The 25912-nt window shown below is 57.2% G+C and overlaps 1 protein-coding gene across 1 annotated transcript in view; it reads right to left on the reverse strand.

The window, feature by feature from the left end:
* Window positions 1-24615, reverse strand: part of BRWD3 (bromodomain and WD repeat domain containing 3) — a gene marked incomplete in the record, with an annotated part of 101270 nt that extends 76655 nt beyond the window's left edge. Inside the window, 12 exon segments of the mRNA XM_073598049.1 lie at window positions 2016-2056; window positions 4855-4955; window positions 7067-7137; window positions 7507-7607; window positions 11679-11900; window positions 12031-12191; window positions 15206-15304; window positions 17068-17218; window positions 20455-20514; window positions 20590-20619; window positions 24368-24426; window positions 24510-24615. Coding sequence (XP_073454150.1) covers window positions 2016-2056; window positions 4855-4955; window positions 7067-7137; window positions 7507-7607; window positions 11679-11900; window positions 12031-12191; window positions 15206-15304; window positions 17068-17218; window positions 20455-20514; window positions 20590-20619; window positions 24368-24426; window positions 24510-24519 — 1106 coding nt within the window.
* Between the last annotated feature and the right edge of the window lie 1297 nt (window positions 24616-25912).

Below are 25912 nucleotides of genomic sequence, written 5' to 3' on the forward strand. Positions count from 1 at the left end.
TCCTCCCTACTGGAAGATCTCCAATACAACCTCCTCTAATGAAGATCAGGATCTCCTCAGTACTGGAAGATCTCCAATACAACCTCCTCTAATGAAGATCAGGATCTCCTCAGTACTGGAAGATCTCCAATACAACCTCCTCTAATGAAGATCAGGATCTCCTCAGTACTGGAAGATCTCCAATACAACCTCCTCTAAGGAAGATCAGGATCTCCTCAGTACTGGAAGATCCCCAATACAAATCCTCTAATTAAGGCAGAGATCTCCTCAGTACTGGAAGATCTCCAATACAACCTCTAATGAAGATCAGGATCTCCTCAGTACTGGAAGATCCCCAATACAACCTCTAATGAAGATCAGGATCTCCTCAGTACTGGAAGATCCCCAATACAACCTCCTCTAATTGAGGCCGGGATCTCCTCAGTACTGGAAGATCCCCAATACAACCTCCTCTGATGAAGATCGGGATCTCCTCAGTACTGGAAGATCCCCAATACAACCTCCTCTGATGAAGGTCGGGATCTCCTCAGTACTGGAAGATCCCCAATACAACCTCCTCTGATGAAGATCAGGATCTCCTCAGTACTGGAAGATCCCCAATACAACCTCCTCTGATGAAGATCAGGATCTCCTCAGTACTGGAAGATCCCCAATACAACCTCCTCTGATGAAGGTCGGGATCTCCTCAGTACTGGAAGATCTCCAATACAACCTCCTCTAACGAAGGCCGGGATCTCCTCAGTACTGGAAGATCCCAAATACAACCTCCTCTAATGAAGGCAGAGATCTCCTCAGTACTGGAAGATCTCCAATACAACCTCCTCTAATGAAGGCCGGGATCTCCTCAGTACTGGAAGATCCCAAATACAACCTCCTCTAATGAAGATCAGGATCTCCTCAGTACTGGAAGATCCCCAATACAACCTCCTCTAATGAAGGCCGGGATCTCCTCAGTACTGGAAGATCCCCAATACAACCTCCTCTAAGGAAGATCAGGATCTCCTCAGTACTGGAAGATCCCCAATACAAATCCTCTAATTAAGGCAGAGATCTCCTCAGTACTGGAAGATCTCCAATACAACCTAATGAAGGTCAGGATCTCCTAGGTACTGGAAGATCCCCAATACAACCTCTAATGAAGATCAGGATCTCCTCAGTACTGGAAGATCCCCAATACAACCTCCTCTAATTGAGGCCGGGATCTCCTCAGTACTGGAAGATCCCCAATACAACCTCCTCTGATGAAGATCAGGATCTCCTCAGTACTGGAAGATCCCCAATACAACCTCCTCTGATGAAGATCAGGATCTCCTCAGTACTGGAAGATCCCCAATACAACCTCCTCTGATGAAGGTCGGGATCTCCTCAGTACTGGAAGATCCCCAATACAACCTCCTCTAATGAAGGTCAGGATCTCCTCAGTACTGGAAGATCTCCAATACAACCTCCTCTAACGAAGGCCGGGATCTCCTCAGTACTGGAAGATCCCAAATACAACCTCCTCTAATGAAGGCAGAGATCTCCTCAGTACTGGAAGATCTCCAATACAACCTCCTCTAATGAAGGCCAGGATCTCCTCAGTACTGGAAGATCTCCAATACAACCTCCTCTAATGAAGATCAGGATCTCCTCAGTACTGGAAGATGCCCAATACAACCTCCTCTAATGAAGGCAGAGATCTCCTCAGTACTGGAAGATCTCCAATAGAACCTCCTCTAATGAAGGCAGAGATCTCCTCAGTACTGGAAGATCTCCAATACAACCTCCTCTAATGAAGATCAGGATCTCCTCAGTACTGGAAGATCTCCAATACAACCTCCTCTAATGAAGATCAGGATCTCCTCAGTACTGGAAGATCTCCAATACAACCTCCTCTAATGAAGATCAGGATCTCCTCAGTACTGGAAGATCCCCAATACATATAACTGAGCAGAGGGAAGACTCGATAATGATCAGTCTGACCAAAACATTTGCAGAGGGATAATCAGGAAGATACGGGAATGATCAATACTTACCGATCGCTGTTATTGCAGAACTGAACCGCTATGACTTTATCCTGAAAAATGAAACAGATCACTCTCATTGATCAGATCATTGTCCTACAGATATATCACTCTCATTGATCAGATCATTGTCCTACAGATATATCACTCTCATTGATCAGATCATTGTCCTACAGATATATCACTCTCATTGATCAGATCATTGTCCTACAGCTATATCACTCTCATTGATCATTACCATACAGATATATCACTCTCATTAATCAGATCATTGTCCTACAGATATATCACTCTCATTGATCAGATCATTGTCCTACAGATATATCACTCTCATTGATCATTACCATACAGATATATCACTCTCATTGATCATTACCATACAGCTATATCACTCTCATTGATCATTACCATACAGATATATCACTCTCATTGATCATATCATTTAAACCCCCCAAACGTTATATTTCCTAAAAGCAGAGAACTTGTAGAATACAATGGAGGTAGTTACCATTTTTTATGTCATCCGATTAGTGCAACTGTTTATTACATACAAATTGTTAGTAAAAAAAATAATGGATTGTTAATGTCGGGGTACAGAGGCATAATATATTACCCAATGATTTGGTAAAAAATATGATGCCATCACCCACTCTACAATCGTATACACTATATAGACCACTTGTAGACCCGCCCACAATAATTGTAGTAGTAATGTTACTGCGAGCGGGACATACGGGAACGATCACATTCCTGTACTTGGGGAGCTGCACATGCGCACTAGAGCGCCCCCTGGGCATGCATTCCTGTGACCACTATGTACATCAGACACAGCAGATCACGGTGATTGATACCCATCCGCTAAGAGCAGCCGGGGTATCATGTGATCACTATGACCAATCACAGCAATCACATGATAATGTAAACAAAATGTCATGCATGGGTTAACATTCACGAACAGCTTGCTTATGGTTGTGATCTGCGATTGGCCCACAACAATCACATGGTACCTGCCTACCTTTACCATATGATTAGCTGTAGCCAATCACAGATCACAACCATAAGCAAGCTGTTCGTGAATGTTAACCCATGCATGACATCTAAAACTATTGTTTATACAGTGATCACCAATATATATATACAATAATCAGTGTAAAAAATAAACCCCTGATCACCCCCCTCCCCCCATAGTACTGTGACACTGAGCTACACTGATGACAGGATGTAAAAAACAAAAACAAAACAAAAAAAAAAGAAAAAAGAAAAAAGTAGAAAATATCGTCTTGTTTATTTGTTTAAATTTCAGTCTTTTTTTGTTTATATAATAAAAAATAAAAAAAAGCAGATGTGATCAAATATCACCAAAAGAAACCTCTTTGTGTAAAAAAAAAAAAAAATGATATAAATATAATTTGGGTACAATGTTGTGTAATCACGCAATTACCAGTTTAAAATGTCTGCGCGGAGTTCAGCTTTACACACCACAGCGGTGCAATAATTACAGATTATACCTGCAGCACCCCCTACTGGAATTATCTGCTATTGCAGCACCACCAGACCATGTCCAGAGCAATACTGGACCTCAGCACCCCCAACGTGTGTAATAGGAGGGCGAAGCATTCCGCCCTCTACACAGAGGGGGGGGGCGGGATCACTCTACACAGAGGGGGGGGGCGGGATCCCTCTACACAGAGGGGGGGGGGCGGGATCCCTCTACACAGAGGGCGGGGCGGGATCCCTCTACACAGAGGGCGGGATCCCTCTACACAGAGGGCGGGGCGGGATCCCTCTACACAGAGGGCGGGATCCCTCTACACAGAGGGGGGGGGCGGGATCCCTCTACACAGAGGGGGGGGCGGGATCACTCTACACAGAGGGGGGGCGGGATCCCTCTACACAGAGGGGGGGGCGGGATCACTCTACACAGAGGGGGGGGCGGGATCCCTCTACACAGAGGGGGGGGCGGGATCACTCTACACAGAGGGCGGGGCGGGATCCCTCTACACAGAGGGCGGGGCGGGATCCCTCTACACAGAGGGGGGGCGGGATCCCTCTACACAGAGGGGGGGCGGGATCCCTCTACACAGAGGGGGGGCGGGATCCCTCTACACAGAGGGTGGGGTGGGACGGATCCCTCTACACAGAGGGGGGGGCGGGATCCCTCTACACAGAGGGGGCGGGATCCCTCTACACATGGGCGGGGCGGAATCCCTCTACACAGAGGGGGGGCGGGATCACTCTACACAGAGGGCGGGGCGGGATCCCTCTACACAGAGGGGGGGTGGGATCCCTCTACACAGAGGGGGGGGCGGGATCACTCTACACAGGGGGGGGGCGGGATCCCTCTACACAGAGGGCGGGATCACTCTACACAGAGGGCGGGGCGGGATCCCTCTACACAGAGGGCGGGGCGGGATCCCTCTACACAGAGGGCGGGGCGGGATCCCTCTACACAGAGGGCGGGGCGGGATCCCTCTACACAGAGGGCGGGGCGGGATTCCTCTACACAGAGGGCGGGGCGGATCCCTCTACACAGAGGGCGGGGCGGATCCCTCTACACAGAGGGCGGGGCGGGATCCCTCTACACAGAGGGCGGGGCGGGATCCCTCTACACAGAGGGCGGGATCACTCTACACAGAGGGCGGGGCGGGATCCCTCTACACAGAGGGCGGGATCCCTCTACACAGAGGGCGGGGCGGGATCCCTCTACACAGAGGGCGGGGCGGGATCCCTCTACACAGAGGGCGGGGCGGGATCCCTCTACACAGAGGGCGGGGCGGGATCCCTCTACACAGAGGGGGGGGCGGGATCACTCTATATTAGCACATAACATGTTCTCAATATATCATCTTACCACATGGCCCTCCAGCTCAGCAATCTTCTCAGGTTCTTCGGAGCCCAGATAATATATTCTGATGATGTGATCTGTGCTGCCTGTAGCTATGAACATCCCACCTGAGACAGGAGAAGAGAAAAGTCATGAACAATGTCAGCCTGTAATTTACTGCCTCAACACCACCCATCAAGCAAATGCATCTTACAGGAAAAAATACATCTATGTTCTTTTTCTGTTCCACCATAACTGTGCCCCCTCCCGATCTACAAAGCCAGCTCCCTAAAGACATGGGGTGACCAGTTTGGGGTGGACGAACTCAAGTGTCCTGCACAGAGTCCTGACTTTAACCCCACTAAACACCAATTCGGATGAATTGGAACGCAGATGTTAAGTCAGGCCTTTTTATTGGCGCTTCCAACATGAGGCCCAACGTGTGAGCCAGGTCTTCTTTTTAGCGCCCAACGTGAGCCAGGTCTTCTTTATGGTGACCAACGTGAGCCAGGTCTTCTTTATGGCACCCAACGAGCCAGGTCTTCTTTATGGCACCCAACGAGCCAGGTCTTCTTTATGGCGCCCAACGAGCCAGGTCTTCTTTATGGCGCCCAACGAGCCAGGTCTTCTTTATGGCGCCCAACGAGCCAGGTCTTCTTTATGGCGACCAACGAGCCAGGTCTTCTTTATGGCGACCAACGAGCCAGGTCTTCTTTATGGCGACCAACGAGCCAGGTCTTCTTTATGGCGCCCAACAATCCAGGTCTTCTTTATGGCGCCCAACAATCCAGGTCTTCTTTATGGCGCCCAACAATCCAGGTCTTCTTTATGGCGCCCAACAAACCAGGTCTTCTTTTTGGTGCCCAACATGTAAGCCAGCTCTTCTTTTTGGCATCCAAGGTGTGAGCCAGCTCTTCTTTGTGGTGCTCAACATATGAGCCAGCTCTTCTTTTTGGCGCCAGTGTGAGCCAGTTCTTCTTTTTGACGCCCAAATTCTTCTCTCAGCAGCCAGATTCAAACGTCTAATCTGAATTATAGACATGAGAAGTGTCTTAAAACTGACCCTTGACTACAAGGTCTTCTGAATGTAAAAGACATTAAGGAGGATATGGTGGGGGTGTTTGGGAACTGCTCTCCTGCATAGTAAGCCGGGGTTCCCAGGACAGCAGATGTCCAACACAAGTCAATGGAAGAAGCAGGAGACCCGGCTTTTGTTCCAGAAGTCTTTTGCTTCTTCAGCTCGTTATTCTGATCTGGGGGTCCATTCAACATTTATAAATCAAGCCGGCCATTGTTCCCAGTTTATAATTTTGAGATTGGAGATGTTATGTATTATGATATTACAGCATCAGGCTCATTCCCCACCTTCCCATCTCTAAACACTTACCTGGCCCCCATGTCACCTCTATAGAGGTGTCCCCAGCTCCAGCATTGCTCCCCTCACTTTCTGGTTTCAGAGGAGAAACTCTGAGGAGAGAATGGGGCGGTGGCTTACTGGCGCTGTGTGTGTCTGTGGATGCACATAGCCTGGGGCGGGACCCAACAGCAGGGTGAATGTACAGGTGACTCTTTAGCACCTGGCTTGCTATGGGAGGCACCCAGAAGAGGGAGGAGCATACAGAACCGATGGGGACTGGGAGGAGGAGGAGGAGGAAAGCGACCTATCACTGCACACAGCATATTATCTCTTCTTATTATTATTTTAATTGTTTTTAACTCCTTGCTGTCCAGTCCCAGCATCCCTTTCATAAGGTCTGTACACCCCGGGGGGGGGAGAAGGATCAGTAATCACATGATAGGGAGCCGATCCCACCACCTCCCGATCATTACTGGTGACCCAGAGCTGTGTGACGGCGCGGTCTCTGTTCTGGGAACGTATTCTGAGCATCCGCCGCCCCAGTGACGCACATGTGCAGTGTGTAGGTGGTAAAGCTCCCACCCTCCATGTGTGTTCTATGGGGGACACCAGGTTACTATCACTTTAAGGGGACCTCCGAGTACCAGAAACTTTGGAGTTCTGCTTCTTTTTGGACCTGGAAACGACTTCACTCCGATTACTTTGCATTGATGTCTGAAGTTTATGGTGGGATCCTGAGTGGTCGAACGTTCTCTAATGAGGCGTTCATAGTACAGGCGACGGGTAGATTATCTGAATAGTTTATAAGGCTTGGCAGGACAAGCACCAACCCCTCCCCCTCCCCCCCTCCCCCCCACCAATGTTCACAGCCCCAATCCTTACCTGAGCTAAAGGAGGAGCAGGAGATCTGAACGCCGGGCCGCGACCGCTCTGCGAATTTCACTGGACGATCGCTGTACAGAGACGAGAGGAACATTGATCTCTGATTAGCACCCGAGTACAGAATCCGCTTCATTAGTATCCAAAAATAAAATAAAAAAATTGGTATTTGTTTTATCTCTGTGTATCACCTGAGGCCAGTCACTTCACTGGGTGTATGTAAAGGTTTACAATCACTTTAAAGCCCAACTCCGGGGCAAATAACAAAATGATCCCTTTGCAGTGGCACTGTGCAGCACCCTGCTGGCCCCTCCCACCAGCCATGATCTGCCTGCATTGTATAGAGAAGCACAGAGACCCAGAGATGACGACATCATTGGATATAGAATAAAAGGTATATGTCATAATAATCAGCAGAATTCACTTCAACGCGGCGGACTTACTTGAAGGTCATGGTGTCGACATTGCACTGCCAGAAGCAGATGGCCCCATCAGCACCAGTAGATGTGAGGTATCGAGTTTTCCTATTTGTACAGGGGCAGAACTGACAAGAGAAAGACACCAATCAGAGGGGAGGAGGGAGAAAAGGAACTTTGCTCAATAACAGGGACAGGTTCTCTTCAACAATCAATTTTCAGCTAAAAGCAGAAAAAGCACCAAAAAGAAAAAGAAATAAACTTCAGAAATACAAATCCCATTTCTTTCTTCCTCATTGAGGGACACAGAAATTCAGAGACTGTCGGGTTATAATGCCACCCACAGGAGAACTGGACACTAAATAAAGAGAAGAATTGTGGGCCAGTTCAGTAGAACCCCCTCCTACTCCCAGCATGCCTCAGTCATTTGCTAGTGTCCTAGGAGGACCTTATCCTACAAAGAGTTTTGTCTGGTTCTGGGAACTTCCTTCCTACCCAAGAGAGTTTTGTCTTCCCTGATGTTCCCAGTAAAGATGAACCAGCTTCACATTGCATCATCTGTCGGCGGCTCAGGACAGACCATTGTCCAAGCTTACAGTCCAAGGTTCTCGTTCTACCGTTTCCGGTCAAGATGAACTCTACCAGATCTGTGAGAGCTTCCTAGACTTCTCAGCATCAGGCTACTGTTCCCTAGATCTGGTCTTCTGTTCCCGTGTTCTCCAAGTTCTACATGGTGGACGTTGGCTGTAAGGTCCTTCATGCGGCTCTGCAGACAGTCCCCAGTTCTGCTTGTTGTGGGCCTGTTTTGTTGCTGTTCCCCCAATCCCTCAGAGGGATAGCTTTTGGACATTCCGACAGTCTCCGAGTTTCTGTGTCCCCCAATGAATGACAAATGAAAAATTGGATTTTTGGACTTCCCGTAAAGTGCATTTCTTGGGATCCATTGAGGCACACAGGTCCCACCCCCCTCTGTTTATAACTATGCTCTATACTGAACTATAGTTTTCTGTTTGCCGGAGTCCTCTCCCCCTTTAGGCCGCAGTAAAACCTGACAATCTGACAGGCATTCTCCAGCATGGTTCCTCTAGAGGTCAATAGGGGATCCCTGAGCTGTGACTAGTTCACCTCCCATTTCACCGTAACCTGCATGGTTCTGAAGCCAACATCACTTGGCAAAACCAGCGGCACGGCACCAATGATCTTTCTGATCAGCCATTTCCAACCAACATTCCTCCAGAGCGGGGCCGGCAATCAGTCAATAGGAAGCAACCCGTCTATGAAGGGAGGTGACAGGTAAGTCCCTTCCTTGCCGACCCTCGGACTACTCCTTCCAAATATACAGACAGGCCCAGGGAAGGAACAACTTTAAGCTGTGCCCCTGACAAGCCGAATGAAGTGGAATCTGGACAGAAGGGGCGGCATCTACTGTAACCGATCCCCTGTAGTTCTCCCCTGCAGCAGATGAAATCCGGCTTCATAAGTGAAGCATAGTAAACTGTTTACTACACCGTCTGCCTCTCTACCGACCCACACCGCCCGCCTCCCTACCGACCCACACCGCCCGCCTCTCTACCGACCCACACCGCCCGCCTCTCTACCGACCCACACCGCCCGCCTCTCTACCGACCCACACCGCCCGCCTCCCTACCGACCCACACCGCCCGCCTCCCTACCGACCCACACCGCCCGCCTCTCTACCGAACCACACCGCCCGCCTCTCTACCGACCCACACCGCCCGCCTCCCTACCGACCCACACCGCCCGCCTCCCTACCGACCCACACCGCCCGCCTCTCTACCGACCCACACCGCCCGCCTCTCTACCGACCCACACCGTCCGCCTCTCTACCGACCCACACCGTCCGCCTCTCTACCGACCCACACCGCCCGCCTCTCTACCGACCCACACCGTCCGCCTCTCTACCGACCCACACCGCCCGCCTCTCTACCGACCCACACCGCCCGCCTCTCTACCGACCCACACCGCCCGCCTCTCTACCGACCCACACCGTCCGCACCGCCCGCCTCCCTACCGACCCACACCGCCCGCCTCTCTACCGACCCACACCGCCCGCCTCTCTACCGACCCACACCGCCCGCCTCTCTACCGACCCACACCGCCCGCCTCTCTACCGACCCACACCGTCCGCCTCTCTACCGACCCACACCGTCCGCCTCTCTACCGACCCACACCGTCCGCCTCTCTACCGACCCACACCGCCCGCCTCTCTACCGACCCACACCGTCCGCCTCTCTACCGACCCACACCGCCCGCCTCTCTACCGACCCACACCGCCCGCCTCTCTACCGACCCACACCGCCCGCCTCCCTACCGACCCACACCGCCCGCCTCTCTACCGACCCACACCGCCCGCCTCTCTACCGACCCGCACCGCCCGCCTCCCTACCGACCCACACCGCCCGCCTCTCTACCGAACCACACCGCCCGCCTCTCTACCGACCCACACCGCCCGCCTCTCTACCGACCCACACCGCCCGCATCTCTACCGACCCACACCGCCCGCATCTCTACCGACCCACACCGCCCGCCTCTCTACCGACCCACACCGTCCGCCTCTCTACCGACCCACACCGTCCGCCTCCCTACCGACCCACGCCGTCCGCCTCTCTACCGACCCACACCGCCCGCCTCTCTACCGACCCACACCGTCCGCCTCTCTACCGACCCACACCGCCCGCCTCCCTACCGACCCACACCGCCCGCCTCCCTACCGACCCACACCGCCCGCCTCCCTACCGACCCACACCGCCCGCCTCTCTACCGACCCACGCCGTCCGCCTCCCTACCGACCCACGCCGTCCGCCTCTCTACCGACCCACACCGTCCGCCTCTCTACCGACCCACACCGCCCGCCTCTCTACCGACCCACACCGCCCGCCTCTCTACCGACCCACACCGTCCGCCTCTCTACCGACCCACACCGCCCGCCTCTCTACCGACCCACACCGCCCGCCTCTCTACCGACCCACACCGTCCGCCTCTCTACCGACCCACACCGCCCGCCTCTCTACCGACCCACACCGCCCGCCTCCCTACCGACCCACACCGTCCGCCTCTCTACCGACCCACACCGTCCGCCTCTCTACCGACCCACGCCGCCCGCCTCCCTACCTACCCACACCGCCCGCCTCTCTACCGACCCACACCGCCCGCCTCTCTACCTACCGACCCACACCGCCCGCCTCTCTACCGACCCACACCGTCCGCCTCTCTACCGACCCACACCGCCCGCCTCTCTACCTACCGACCCACACCGTCCGCCTCCCTACCGACCCACACTGTCCGTCGCCCTACCGACGCACAACTGCACTCTGCCGTACTCTGACTCCCACCATCCGCCTGACCCACACCGCCCGCCCGATTCCCTACCGACCCACACTGTCCGCCGCCTGATCGACCCACTTCCATTATTTTGGAATCCAGTAGGAAAGGAAGGAGCGGCGGGGGAAGGAGCGGCGGGGGAAGGAGCGGCGGGGGGAAGGAGCGGCGTGGGAAGGAGCGGCGTGGGAAGGAGCGGCGTGGGAAGGAGCGGCGTGGGAAGGAGCGGCGTGGGAAGGAGCGGCGTGGAAAGGAGCGGCGTGGAAAGGAGCGGAGGGGAAAGGAGCGGAGGGGAAAGGAGCGGAGGGGAAAGGAGCGGCGGAGGAAGGAGCGGCGGGGAAAGGAGCGGCGGGGAAAGGAGTGGAGGAGAAAGGAGCGGAGGGGAAAGGAGCGGAGGGGAAAGGAGCGGCGGAGGAAGGAGTGGCGTGGGAAGGAGCAGCGGGGAAAGGAGCAGCGGGGAAAGGAGCAGTGGAGGAAGGATTGGCAGAGCAAGGAGCGGCGGGGAAAGGAGCAGTGGAGGAAGGATTGGCGGAGGAAGTAGCCGTGTGGGAAGGAGCAGCGGGGAAAGGAGCGGCGGGGAAAGGAGCGGCGGGGAAAGGAGCGGCGGGGAAAGGAGCGGCGGGGAAAGGAGCGGCGGGGAAAGGAGCGGCGGGGAAAGGAGCGGCGGGGAAAGGAGCGGCGGGGAAAGGAGCGGCGGGGAAAGGAGCGGCGGGGAAAGGAGCGGCGGGGAAAGGATTGGCGGAGGAAGTAGCCGCGTGGGAAGGAGCGGTGAGGCAGTGCAGGTAAGAAGAGTATAACTCATGGAGGGCCGGATAGTTTATAAATGATCGATCACCTGACCCCGAATGCGGGAATGTTACCTGTATGGAAGTAATGGACGCCGTGTGTCCTTGCAGGACCGCGATGGGAGCACACGTCCGCAGGCACCACACACGGACCACCTTGTCACAACTGCCGGCGGCCACCAGTGTGTTCTCATAGTTCACCGCCATGTCAGAGATCTCTGCCGAGTGACCGCGCAGTGTGGAGAGGAGTCTGCCATCATCTGTGGCCCAAATCTTCACCAGACAATCGTCTGAGCCCTGCCGGGGAGAGACGGTGAACAATCAGAACCAACCAATGAGAGATCTTACCGAACGTTTGGTTTTAACTCCCAACACAATTCCTGAGATCCGTTCTCACAACATTCCGTGTTTTATTGACCGAACTCACCGTGAAGATTCTCCGCCCACTCCGATCGAAGGCCACGCAGTAGACGGAGGAAAGGTGACCCAGAATCCTCCGGTGCATCTTCATGTGCTGATAGGAGGAGGAGGGGAAGATGTACTGGAAGCGGGAGCAGCCGGTCAGAGATCTAGAGGACGCCGATTTCGCTGCAAATTACAAAATGGAAAAAACTTTTTACTTTCAGAAAATAAATCTTCAAAAAACAAAGTGATAAAACACAGCAGAGATCGGTGCGGCCGCCGGAGGGCGAGAATAATGACAGAATGAAGAAGATTTTTGGCCCCTTTCAGGCGGATGATCTGCGTTTTCACCTCCCCCAACCACCTGCCTGGAAATGAACATGGCGGCCGCTCAGGTCTGACACACTGCGGGGGCCGTGATGCTGCGGGGGAGCGTGGCGCTGGGGGGGGGGAGCGTGGCGCTGGGGGGGGGGGCGTGACGCAACAAATGTAATTCATCGTTTTTGCATTTGGCAGGAGGTGCTGCTTAATAAATGCGCCCATTGAAGTCCGCGGAATCACTCCGCAACCGCGTGCCAAATGTATTATAACAAGAGAAAAGAAATGACATCTGAAAACCCGCAAACCACTGCAGATCCCTTTTTAGAGGGGTGGTAAAGCTCAGTACCCGGGTGAAGGGTCACAGGACACCCCTATAGGGATCAATCAGCCTGGATGAAGAGCAGGTCAGTATTATTGTCTCCACTCAGAATGGGTCACTCTTCTGGCTTTGTGAATGTGCCACCCCACCCCCCCCCTTACCCACCCCCCCAGTCCCGGGTAAGGATACACCGATGCCAAGTATTATTACCAGTACTCGTGACAACGCTCCTGATAATTTGTGGTGCAATTTGCGTCCATACATAATGAAGGCACAAATTGCAATGCAAAGACTTGCATGCGATTTGAACAGAAATGCGATGAGATTCCTCTCCGAATCGCATGCAGTTTCCCCCCCCCCCCATGTGATCCCAGAATTGTCATAGAGAAGTTCACACCGGAGCCGTGCGGGAAATCTCCCTGCATGACCCGCTCCCACCGGCTCCGCTACCGATCCCAATGTGGCTCCTCCTGCCTCCCCATAACTTCCCCCCCAGTGGCTCTCTCTGCCCCAGCGGCACTCCCCCCCTCCAGCAACTCTCTCTCCCTCCCCACCCCCCCAGTTGGTTCTCTCCCCGCAGCCTCCAGCGGCTCTCTCTCCCCCCAGAGGCTCTCTCTCCCCGCAGCCTCCAGCGGCTCTCTCTCCCCCCAGCGGCTCTCTCCCCCCCCACCGTCTCTCTCTCCCCGCAGCCTCCAGCGGCTCTCTCTCCCGCAGCCTCCAGCGTCTCTCTCTCCCCGCAGCCTCCAGCGGCTCTCTCCCCCCCCCACCGTCTCTCTCTCCCCGCAGCCTCCAGCGTCTCTCTCTCCCCGCAAGCCTCCAGCGGCTCTCTCCCCCCCCACCGTCTCTCTCTCCCCCGCAGCCTCCAGCGGCTCTCTCCCCCCCCACCGTCTCTCTCTCCCCGCAGCCTCCAGCGGCTCTCTCTCCCCGCAGCCTCCAGCGTCTCTCTCTCCCCGCAGCCTCCAGCGGGCTCTCTCCCCCCCCACCGTCTCTCTCTCCCCGCAGCCTCCAGCGTCTCTCTCTCCCCGCAGCCTCCAGCGGCTCTCTCCCCCCCCACCGTCTCTCTCTCCCCGCAGCCTCCAGAGGCTCTCTGTCCCCCCAGCGGCTCTCTCTCCCCGCAGCCTCCAGCGGCTCACTCTCCCCCCAGCGGCTCTCTCTCCCCGCAGCCTCCAGCGGCTCACTCTCCCCCCCAGCGGCTCTCTCTCCCCGCAGCCTCCAGCGGCTCACTCTCCCCCCAGCGGCTCTCTCTCCCCGCAGCCTCCAGCGGCTCACTCTCCCCCCAGCGGCTCTCTCTCCCCGCAGCCCTCCAGCGGCTCTCTCTCCCCGCAGCCTCCAGCGGCTCACTCTCCCCCCAGCGGCTCTCTCTCCCCGCAGCCTCCAGCGGCTCTCTCTCCCCGCAGCCTCCAGCGGCTCACTCTCCCCCCAGCGGCTCTCTCTCCCCGCAGCCTCCAGCGGCTCTCTCTCCCCGCAGCCTCCAGCGGCTCACTCTCCCCCCAGCGGCTCTCTCTCCCCGCAGCCTCCAGCGGCTCTCTCTCCCCGCAGCCTCCAGCGGCTCTCTCTCCCCGCAGCCTCCAGCGGCTCTCTCCCCCCCAGCGGCTCTCTCTCCCCGCAGCCTCCAGCGGCTCTCTCTCCCCCCAGCGGCTCTCTCTCCCCGCAGCCTCCAGCGGCTCTCTCTCCCCGCAGCCTCCAGCGGCTCTCTCCCCCCGCAGCCTCTAGAGGCTCTCTCCCCCGCAGCCTCCAGCGGCTCTCTCTCCCCCCAGCGGCTCTCTCTCCCCGCAGCCTCCAGCGGCTCTCTCTCCCCCCAGCGGCTCTCTCCCCCCCGCAGCCTCTAGAGGCTCTCTCCCCGCAGCCTCCAGCGGCTCTCTCTCCCCCCAGCGGCTCTCTCTCCCCGCAGCCTCCAGCGGCTCTCTCTCCCCCGCAGCCTCCAGCGGCTCTCTCTCCCCGCAGCCTCCAGCGGCTCACTCTCCCCCAGCGGCTCTCTCTCCCCGCAGCCTCCAGCGGCTCTCTCTCCCCGCAGCCTCCAGCGGCTCTCTCCCCCCGCAGCCTCCAGAGGGCTCTCTCTCCCCCCCAGCGGCTCTCTCCCCCCGCAGCCTCCAGAGGCTCTCTCTCCCCGCAGGCCTCCAGCGGCTCTCTCTCCCCCCAGCGGCTCTCTCTCCCCGCAGCCTCCAGCGGCTCTCTCTCCCCCCCAGCGGCTCTCTCCCCCCCCCACCGGCTCTCTCCCCCCCCGCAGCCTCCAGCGGCTCTCTCTCCCCCCACCGTCTCTCTCTCCCCGCAGCCTCCAGCGGCTCTCTCCCCCCCCCCCCAGCGGCTCTCCCCCCCCCCCAGCGGCTCTCCCCCCCCCCACCGTCTCTCTCTCCCCCCCCCCCAGCGGCTCTCCCCCCCCCCCCCCAGCGGCTCTCTCCCCCCCCCACCGGCTCTCTCCCCCCCCTCCAGCGGCTCTGGGAGGGGTTTATTGCTCAGGGAAGCAAAAAAGAGAATTTTCAGACCAGCAAAGTCTTCTGATCTGGATGTTTTTCCCTCCTATTTACTAACATTCCCAGGTATAGTGTGCGATGCGACCTACCAACACTGATCTGTCTTCCGTAGTTGGAGGGGAGTTCCGGGGGCCGGCCCCTGTGTAGAGCTGCGTATGTGGAGGGTTTCCATGGAGAGTTCCTGCAGTCTGTAGAGACAGAAAATCACATTTATGAGGAACTGAAAGTCCTCCGAAGGCTGAAATCATCACAATCTAAGTTATCATCGGTGGGCGGGATTTCCTCAATAATGTGTCTCTGCCCCTCCCACAATGAGGAGATTTCCCCCAGTAATGTGTCTCTGCCCCTCCACAATGAGATTTCCTCCAGTAATGTGTCTCTGCCCCTCCCACAATGGGGAGATTTCCTCCAGTAATGTGTCTCTGCCCCTCCCACAATGAGGAGATTTCCACCAATAATGTGTCTCTGCCCCTCCCACAATGAGGAGATTTCCTCCAATAATGTGTCTCTGCCCCTCCCACAATGAGGAGATTTCCTCCAATAATGTGTCCTCTGCCCCTCCCACAATGAGGAGATTTCCACAGTAATGTGTCTCTGCCCCTCCCACAATGAGGAGATTTCCTCCAGTAATGTGTCTCTGCCCCTCCCACAATGAGGAGATTTCCTCCAGTAATGTGTCTCTGCCCTCCCACAATGAGGAGATTTCCTCCAGTAATGTGTCTCTGCCCCTCCCACAATGAGATTTCCTCCAGTAATGTGTCTCTGCCCCTCCCACAATGGGGAGATTTCCTCCAGTAATGTGTCTCTGCCCCTCCCACAATGGGGAGATTTCCTCCAGTAATGTGTCTCTGCCCCTCCCACAATGAGGAGATTTCCTCCAGTAATGTGTCTCTGCCCCTCCCACAATGGGGAGATTTCCTCCAGTAATGTGTCTCTGCCCCTCCCACAATGAGGAGATTTCTCAGTAATGTGTCTCTGCCCCTCCCACAATGAGGAGATTTCCTCCAGTAATGTGTCTCTGCCCCTCCCACAATGGGGAGATTTCCTCCAGTAATGTGTCTCTGCCCCTCCCACAATGAGGAGAGTTCCTCCAGTAATGTGTCTCTGCCCCTCCCACAATGAGGAGATTTCCTCCAGTAATGTGTCTCTGCCCCCTCCCACAATGAGGAGATTTCCTCCAGTTCTCGAGTCAATGTGTCTCTGCCCCTCCCACAATGAGGAGATTTCCTCCAGTAATGTGTCTCTGCCCCTCCCACAATGGGGAGATTTCCTCCAGTAATGTGTCTCTGCCCCTCCCACAATGAGGAGATTTCCCCCAGTAATGTGTCTCTGCCCCTCCCACAATGAGGAGATTTCCTCCAGTAATGTGTCTCTGCCCCTCCCACAATGAGGAGATTTCCTCCAGTAATGTGTCTCTGCCCCTCCCACAATGAGGAGATTTCCTCCAGTAATGTGTCTCTGCCCCTCCCACAATGGGGAGATTTCCTCCAGTAATGTGTCTCTGCCCCTCCCACAATGAGGAGATTTCCTCCAGTAATGTGTCTCTGCCCCTCCCACAATGAGGAGATTTCCTCCAGTAATGTGTCTCTGCCCCCTCCCACAATGGGGAGATTTCCTCCAGTAATGTGTCTCTGCCCCTCCCACAATGAGGAGATTTCCCCCAGTAATGTGTCTCTGCCCCTCCCACAATGAGGAGATTTCCCCCAGTAATGTGTCTCTGCCCCTCCCACAATGAGGAGATTTCCACCAGTAATGTGTCTCTGCCCCTCCCACAATGGGGAGATTTCCCCCAGTAATGTGTCTCTGCCCCTCCCACAATGGGGAGATTTCCCCCAGTAATGTGTCTCTGCCCCTCCCACAATGAGGAGATTTCCTCCAGTAATGTGTCTCTGCCCCTCCCACAATGGGAGATTTCCTCCAGTAATGTGTCTCTGCCCCTCCCATTGGTTACCTTTCGCTCTGCGCAGTAAGGATTGTTTCCCCACTCCCAGGAGGCTCTGCACGCCGGGAACGCTCTGCGGGATCTCCTGGTCTAGGATTGGTCCGATCCGCTCACAGATCTTCAGCAGGTAGTTGGGGGGGATGTGGGAATTGGCCGCCACCTGAGAGAGCAGAATGGAGGATTGGAGAGGTCATGTGACACCCACAGCACCTCCCCCCAGAGGCGCCCTCTACAGGAGAACAGGAAATCCGCCTCCTCCTACCCACAATGCTTTACTTCCACAAAATCCAAACTAGAACTCTCCTCTATTGCAACACTCTTCACTCCGCCCTCAGAGTAAGGGGAGGAGCCTGGACACTGAGGACGGATGAAGAGGGAGGGGCCTGTACATTGAGGAAGGGTGGAGGGGGAGGAGCCTGTACGCTGAGGAAGGGGGAGGAGCCTGTACGCTGAGGAAGGGGGAGGGGGAGGAGCCTGTACGCTGAAGAGGGTGGAGGGGGAGGAGCCTGTACACTAGAGGGATGATGGAGGGGGAGGAGCCAGTACACTGAAGGAAGGTGGAGGGGAGGAGCCTGTACGCTGGAGGTGTGGAGGGGGAGGCGCCTGTACACTAGAGGGGGAGGCGCCTGTACACTAGAGGGGGAGGAGCCTTACACTGAGGAAGGGTGGAGGGGGAGGAGCCTTACACTGAGGAAGGGTGGAGGGGGAGGAGCCTGTACGCTGAAGGAGGGTGGAGGCGGAGGAGCCTGTACGCTGAGGAAGGGGGGAGGAGCCTGTACGCTGAAGGAGGGTGGAGGCGGAGGAGCCTGTACGCTGAGGAAGGGGGAGGAGCCTGTATGCTGAAAGAGGGTGGGGGGAGGAGCCTGTACGCTGGAGGGGGGAGGAGCCTGTACGCTGGAGGGGGGAGGAGCCTGTACGCTGGAGGGGGGGAGGAGCCTGTATGCTGGAGGGGGAGGAGCCTGTACGCTGGAGGGGGAGGGGGAGGAGCCTGTACGCTAAAAGGAAGGTTGAGGGGAGGAGCCTGTAGACTGAAGGGGGAGGAGCCTGTACGCTGAAGGAGTGTGGAGGGGGAGGAGCCTTACACAGAGAGGGTGGAGGGGGAGGAGCCCGTACACTGAGGGAGGGGGGAGGAGCCCGTACACTGAGGGAGGGGGGAGGAGCCCGTACACTGAGGGAGGGGGAGGAGCCCGTACACTGAGGGAGGGGGAGGAGCCCGTACACTGAGGGAGGGGGGAGGAGCCCGTACACTGAGGGAGGGGGAGGAGCCCGTACACTGAGGGAGGGGGAGGAGCCCGTACACTGAGGGAGGGGGAGGAGCCTGTACACTGAGGGAGGATGGAGGGGGAGGAGCCTGTACACTGAGGGAGGATGGAGGGGAGGAGCCCGTACACTGAGGGAGGATGGAGGGGAGGAGCCCGTACACTGAGGGAGGATGGAGGGGAGGAGCCCGTACACTGAGGGAGGATGGAGGGGAGGAGCCCGTACACTGAGGGAGGATGGAGGGGAGGAGCCCGTACACTGAGGGAGGATGGAGGGGAGGAGCCCGTACACTGAGGGAGGATGGAGGGGAGGAGCCCGTACACTGAGGGAGGATGGAGGGGGAGGAGCCTGTACACTGAGGGAGGATGGAGGGGAGGAGCCCGTACACTGAGGGAGGATGGAGGGGAGGAGCCCGTACACTGAGGGAGGATGGAGGGGAGGAGCCCGTACACTGAGGGAGGATGGAGGGGAGGAGCCCGTACACTGAGGGAGGATGGAGGGGGAGGGGCCTGTACACTGAGGGAGGGGGAGGAGCCCGTACACTGAGGGAGGATGGAGGGGAGGGGCCTGTACACTGTGGGAGGATGGAGGGGGAGGGGCCTGTACACTGAAGGAGGGGGAGGAGCCCGTACACTGAGGGAGGATGGAGGGGAGGAGCCTGTACACTGTGGGAGGATGGAGGGGGAGGGGCCTGTACACTGAGGGAGGATGGAGGGGGAGGGGCCTGTACACTGAAGGAGGGGGAGGAGCCCGTACACTGAGGGAGGATGGAGGGGAGGAGCCTGTACACTGAGGGAGGATGGAGGGGGAGGAGCCTGTACACTGAGGGAGGGTGGAGGGGGAGGAGCCTGTACACTGAGGGAGGATGGAGGGGGAGGAGCCTGTACACTGATGGAGGATGGAGGGGAGGAGCCTGTACACTGATGGAGGATGGAGGGGAGGAGCCTGTACACTGAGGGAGGATGGAGGGGAGGAGCCTGTACACTGAGGGAGGGTGGAGGGGGAGGAGCCTGTACACTGAGGGAGGATGGAGGGGGAGGAGCCTGTACACTGAGGGAGGATGGAGGGGGAGGAGCCTGTACACTGATGGAGGATGGAGGGGAGGAGCCTGTACACTGAGGGAGGATGGAGGGGAGGAGCCTGTACACTGAGGGAGGATGGAGGGGGAGGAGCCCGTACACTGAGGGAGGATGGAGGGGGAGGAGCCTGTACACTGAGGGAGGATGGAGGGGGAGGAGCCTGTACACTGATGGAGGATGGAGGGGAGGAGCCTGTACACTGAGGGAGGATGGAGGGGAGGAGCCTGTACACTGAGGGAGAGTGGAGGGGGAGGAGCCCGTACACTGAGGGAGGGTGGAGGGGGAGGAGCCCGTACACTGAGGGAGGATGGAGGGGGAGGATGGAGGGGGAGGAGCCTGTACACTGAGGGAGGATGGAGGGGAGGAGCCTGTACACTGAGGGAGGATGGAGGGGAGGAGCCTGTACACTGAGGGAGGATGGAGGGGAGGAGCCTGTACACTGAGGGAGGATGGAGGGGAGGAGCCTGTACACTGAGGGAGGATGGAGGGGAGGAGCCCGTACACTGAGGGAGGATGGAGGGGAGGAGCCCGTACACTGAGGGAGGATGGAGGGGGAGGAGCCTGTACACTGAGGGAGGATGGGAGGAGCCCGTACACTGAGGGAGGATGGGAGGAGCCCGTACACTGAGGGAGGATGGAGGGGAGGAGCCTGTACACTGAGGGAGGATGGAGGGGGAGGAGCCTGTACACTGAGGGAGGATGGAGGGGAGGAGCCCGTACACTGAGGGAGGATGGAGGGGAGGAGCCTGTACACTGAGGGAGGATGGAGGGGAGGAGCCTGTACACTGAGGGAGGATGGAGGGGAGGAGCCTGTACACTGAGGGAGGATGGAGGGGAGGAGCCTGTACACTGAGGGAGGATGGAGGGGAGGAGCCTGTACACTGAGGGAGGATGGAGGGGAGGAGCCTGAGCTCACTCTATGCAGATATGAAAATACAAAGTAACATTTGGCTCTGTACTGATTATAAATAATGAAGATTGTATACAATGTATAGGAGATCAGAGCCCCTCCCCCATTAAAGGAGATCTATAGATTACATCCCCCTCCCCCACTCACCAGATCCAAGTACGTCCTCCGATGGCGACACCCCTGCCAGTCCAGCCGCTCCGGGATGAGCTGTGGGGGGAGGGGAGATAGTGAGGTCAGAGGTCACATTACCCACAATCCCCACATATGACTCCCCGACCTTACCTGGTGTTCCTCCAACTCCTCCGACAGAGCCTGAAATGTACAGAGAGAGAGTCAGAGGACAGACATAACAGACACAGTCCCCACCCCCGAGGAGAGGACAGACATGACAGACACAGTCCCCACCCCCGAGGAGAGGACAGACATGACAGACAGTCCCCACCCCCGAGGAGAGGACAGACATGACAGACAGTCCCCACCCCCGAGGAGAGGACAGACACAGTCCCCACCCCCGAGGAGATCACAGAGACAGTCCCCACCCCCGAGGAGAGGACAGACATGACAGACAGTGCCACCCCCAAGGAGAGGACAGACATGACAGACAGTGCCACCCCCAAGGAGAGGACAGACAGTGCCACCCCCGAGGAGAGGACAGACATGACAGAGCCACAGCCCCCACCCCCGAGGAGAAGACAGAGACAGTCCCCACCCCGGAGGAGAGGACAGACATGACAGAGCCACAGCCCCCACCCCCGAGGAGAAGACAGAGACAGTCCCCACCCCGGAGGAGAGGACAGACATGACAGAGCCACAGCCCCCACCCCCGAGGAGAAGACAGAGACAGTCCCCACCCCGGAGGAGAGGACAGACATGACAGAGCCACAGCCCCCACCCCCGAGGAGAAGACAGAGACAGTCCCCACCCCCGAGGAGAGGACAGACATGACAGTTCAGGCAGCATCCAGGATATGATGGAGCGGTGTTGTGTCTGATCTGGATGGACGATCTTTTGGGATCGTCTCCCCTCCCCCCATACTGTGCAGAATTCGGCGTTTCACCTTCAGGTGATGTGATGGGAAATGGAGGAACCACTATGGGAGGGGCCATCAGGGGGATATGGGGGAGGGGTCCTGGGGGGGAGGGGTTATGGCAGGGTATTAGAGAAGGGTGGGTTCTCCAGGAAGGGGGGGAGGGGGTATGAGGGGTAAATACACATCCAGCTTCCCTTCAGAGGGGCAGATATACATAGAGGTGTGTTATGTAGATGGTGGGGTCCTGTCACTATCTGCCCCTCAGAGGGGTATCTGTGTCATTACAGAAAGATACCCCCCGAGGGGCAAATAGTGACAGGGCCCCTTCTCCCTCCATTATCTGCCCCTCATGGGGGTAGGTATGGGGGGAGGGGCATGTACTCTTTGCTCTCCGTGGAGTATTGACCATCTCTTGCCCCCTCAGGGGTGTATCTTTTTATAATGACAGACCCCTCCCCCATCTCAGGGGACAGAGACCCTTCTGAGGGGCAGATAAAGGTGGGGGAGGGGGATTCTGTCATCAATTTGCCCTTCAGGGGGGTATCTGTCCACAAAGACGGGGGAGGGGCCTGTCTTTAGAAAATAATATACCCCTTTGAGGGGCAGATAGTGAACCCCCCCCATTATCTGTCCCTCTGGGTCTAATAAAACACCCCCCACCCCTAGGCTCAGATACCCCGTGAGGGGCAGATAAAGGTGGGGGGGGTATTCTGCTACTATCGGCTCCTCAGGGGGGTATCTTTCCCTAGGGATGGGGGAGGGGGGTCTTTATCTATAGAGATATACCCCCCTAAGGGGCAGATAGTGACCCCCTCCCCCCATCAATACCCCCCCGAGGGGCAGATAGTGACCCCCTCCCCCATCAATACCCCCCGAGGGGCAGATAGTGACCCCCCTCCCCCATCAATACCCCCGAGGGGCAGATAGTGACCCCCCTCCCCCATCAATACCCCCCGAGGGGCAGATAGTGACCCCCTCCCCCATCAATACCCCCCCGAGGGGCAGATAGTGACCCCCCTCCCCCATCAATACCCCCCCCCGAGGGGCAGATAGTGACCCCCCTCCCCCATCAATACCCCCCGAGGGGCAGATAGTGACCCCCCTCCCCCATCAATACCCCCCGAGGGGCAGATAGTGACCCCCCTCCCCCATCAATACCCCCCGAGGGGCAGATAGTGACCCCCCTCCCCCATCAATACCCCCCGAGGGGCAGATAGTGACCCCCCTCCCCCATCAATACCCCCCCGAGGGGCAGATAGTGACCCCCCTCCCCCATCAATACCCCCCGAGGGGCAGATAGTGACCCCCTCCCCCATCAATACCCCCCGAGGGGCAGATAGTGACCCCCTCCCCCATCAATACCCCCCCGAGGGGCAGATAGTGACCCCCTCCCCCATCAATACCCCCCCGAGGGGCAGATAGTGACCCCCTCCCCCCATCAATACCCCCCCGAGGGGCAGATAGTGACCCCCTCCCCCATCAATACCCCCCGAGGGGCAGATAGTGACCCCCCTCCCCCATCAATACCCCCCCGAGGGGCAGATAGTGACCCCCTCCCCCATCAATACCCCCCGAGGGGCAGATAGTGACCCCCTCCCCCATCAATACCCCCCCGAGGGGCAGATAGTGACCCCCCTCCCCCCATCAATACCCCCCGAGGGGCAGATAGTGACCCCCCTCCCCCATCAATACCCCCCGAGGGGCAGATAGTGACCCCCCTCCCCCATCAATACCCCCCCGAGGGGCAGATAGTGACCCCCCTCCCCCATCAATACCCCCCCCGAGGGGCAGATAGTGACCCCCCTCCCCCATCAATACGCCCCCGAGGGGCAGATAGTGACCCCCCTCCCCCATCAATACGCCCCCGAGGGGCAGATAGTGACCCCCTCCCCCCATCAATACCCCCCGAGGGGCAGATAGTGACCCCCCTCCCCCATCAATACCCCCCCGAGGGGCAGATAGTGACCCCCCTCCCCCATCAATACCCCCCCGAGGGGCAGATAGTGACCCCCCTCCCCCATCAATACCCCCCCGAGGGGCAGATAGTGACCCCCCTCCCCCATCAATACCCCCCGAGGGGCAGATAGTGACCCCCCTCCCCCATCAATACCCCCCGAGGGGCAGATAGTGACCCCCCTCCCCCATCAATACCCCCCGAGGGGCAGATAGTGACCCCCCTCCCCCATCAATACCCCCCCGAGGGGCAGATAGTGACAGGACCCCCTTCCCATCTCCATTATCTGCCCCTCAGGGGGTATTTATGTCTATTGATGGGGGAGGGGGTCACTATCTGCCCCTCTGGGGGGTATTGATGGGGGAGGGGGTCACTATCTGCCCCTCTGGGGGGTATTGATGGGGGAGGGGGTCACTATCTGCCCCTCTGGGGGGTATTGATGGGGGAGGGGGTCACTATCTGCCCCTCTGGGGGGTATTGATGGGGGAGGGGGTCACTATCTGCCCCTCTGGGGGGTATTGATGGGGGAGGGGGTCACTATCTGCCCCTCTGGGGGGTATTGATGGGGGAGGGGGTCACTATCTGCCCCTCTGGGGGGTATTGATGGGGGAGGGGGTCACTGTCTGCCCCTCGGGGGGGTATTGATGGGGGAGGGGGTCACTATCTGCCCCTTGGGGGGGGTATTGATGGGGGAGGGGGTCACTATCTGCCCCTTGGGGGGGTATTGATGGGGGAGGGGGTCACTGTCTGCCCCTCGGGGGGGTATTGATGGGGGAGGGGGTCACTGTCTGCCCCTCGGGGGGGTATTGATGGGGGAGGGGGTCACTATCTGCCCCTCTGGGGGGTATTGATGGGGGAGGGGGTCACTGTCTGCCCCTCGGGGGGGTATTGATGGGGGAGGGGGTCACTATCTGCCCCTTGGGGGGGGTATTGATGGGGGAGGGGGTCACTATCTGCCCCTTGGGGGGGGTATTGATGGGGGAGGGGGTCACTGTCTGCCCCTCGGGGGGGTATTGATGGGGTCGGTCGGTCGGTGTGTGGGGTGTCGGTCGGTCGGTAGGTGTGTCGGTAAGTACCTGGGCGGCTCTCCGGCACGGTCCGCTCTGCAGGAATCGGGCGATCAGGAAGTAGAGTTCTGTGTGTGGAGAGATCGGTAGAATCAGAGACCGGAGACTCCTCCCCCGTCCCCTCCCCCCCCTCCCGGTACCGGACACTCACCCTCTTCCATGGCTCCTCCTCCTCCCGGGCCCCCCCTCCGATCACCGCATCTCCTACCCGGCCCGAGACAACAGCGCCGCACTTCCGGCCTCCCACCACCTGGGGGCGCTCCGAACCTACTGCGACCCGCCCCGCCGACCAATGGCAGGGCAAGGGAGGGGCTTCCGGAGAATCTGAGGAAAACGGGGCCGCTGCGCTCCTCCCACCGCCAGGGGCCGCTCTGCTCCGTCCCCGCCCTTTGTCTACACGGCCGAAAGGTGGGAGAGCGCTGGGCTTCTTGTCACGTGACCTCAGGCGCTCTGTCCCTCCATCCGCTCTATGATGAAGCCGCCTTCAGACTGTATCCTTACTGTGGACGAGTGCGGGGTGTAGAAAGATGGCGGCGACAGAACGTCACTTCCGTTACAAAATGTGTCGGGTCGCCAAATCTGACGGAACAATTGGCCTCTGGGGGCGCTGTGAACATCATAACCCCATGAAAAGCCGTACTTACTGCGCATGCGTGGGAGGAGCCGGCCTGTGCGCGCACGGAAAGGAACGGGTGCGCGCTTCTTAAAGAGCCCGCTCCTCGTTCTGTGATAACAGATGTCAGCCCTTCCCCCACCCACCCCCCAATCCCACCAATGACCCCATTCCTGAGAATCAACTGTTACCATAGCAACCAATCACATCTCCTGCTGGTTGTCAGGGGTAACACCTCCTCAGTGATGGGAGGAGCCTGATGATGATGTTCCCATGGCAACCAGACCGACGTCACCGGAGATTCACAATCTGATTACCCCCAAAATCTCACCGATCGATATCTTCATCATCCAATCACAGCCCTCCAATCATAATCCTCCAATCACAGCCCTCCAATCATAATCATCCAATCATAATCCTCCAATCACAGCCCTCCAATCATAATCATCCAATCACAGCCCTCCAATCATAATCATCCAATAATAATCCTCCAATAATAATCCTCCAATAATATTCCTCCAATAATAATCCTCCAATAATATTCCTCCAATAATAATCCTCCAATAATAATCCTCCAATAATAATAATCCAATAATAATCCTCCAATAATAATCCTCCAATAATATTCCTCCAATAATAATCCTCCAATAATAATCCTCCAATCACAGCCCTCCAATCATAATCATCCAATAATAATCCTCCAATAATATTCCTCCAATAATAATCCTCCAATAATATTCCTCCAATAATAATAATCCAATAATAATCCTCCAATAATAATCCTCCAATAATAATCAGTGTTAGTTTTCCCCACACATAGCGTTTTACTTTTAGGCCATAAAGTTCCATGTTGGTCTCCTCTGACCAGATCACCTTCTTCCACAAATACCTCCAAACTTTTGAACTTCAGAATGAGGGACAGTTAAGACAAGGGGTGATCT

The sequence above is a fragment of the Aquarana catesbeiana genome, linkage group LG09, assembly GCF_042186555.1.
Source record: "Aquarana catesbeiana isolate 2022-GZ linkage group LG09, ASM4218655v1, whole genome shotgun sequence".
Classification (NCBI taxonomy): domain Eukaryota; kingdom Metazoa; phylum Chordata; class Amphibia; order Anura; family Ranidae; genus Aquarana; species Aquarana catesbeiana.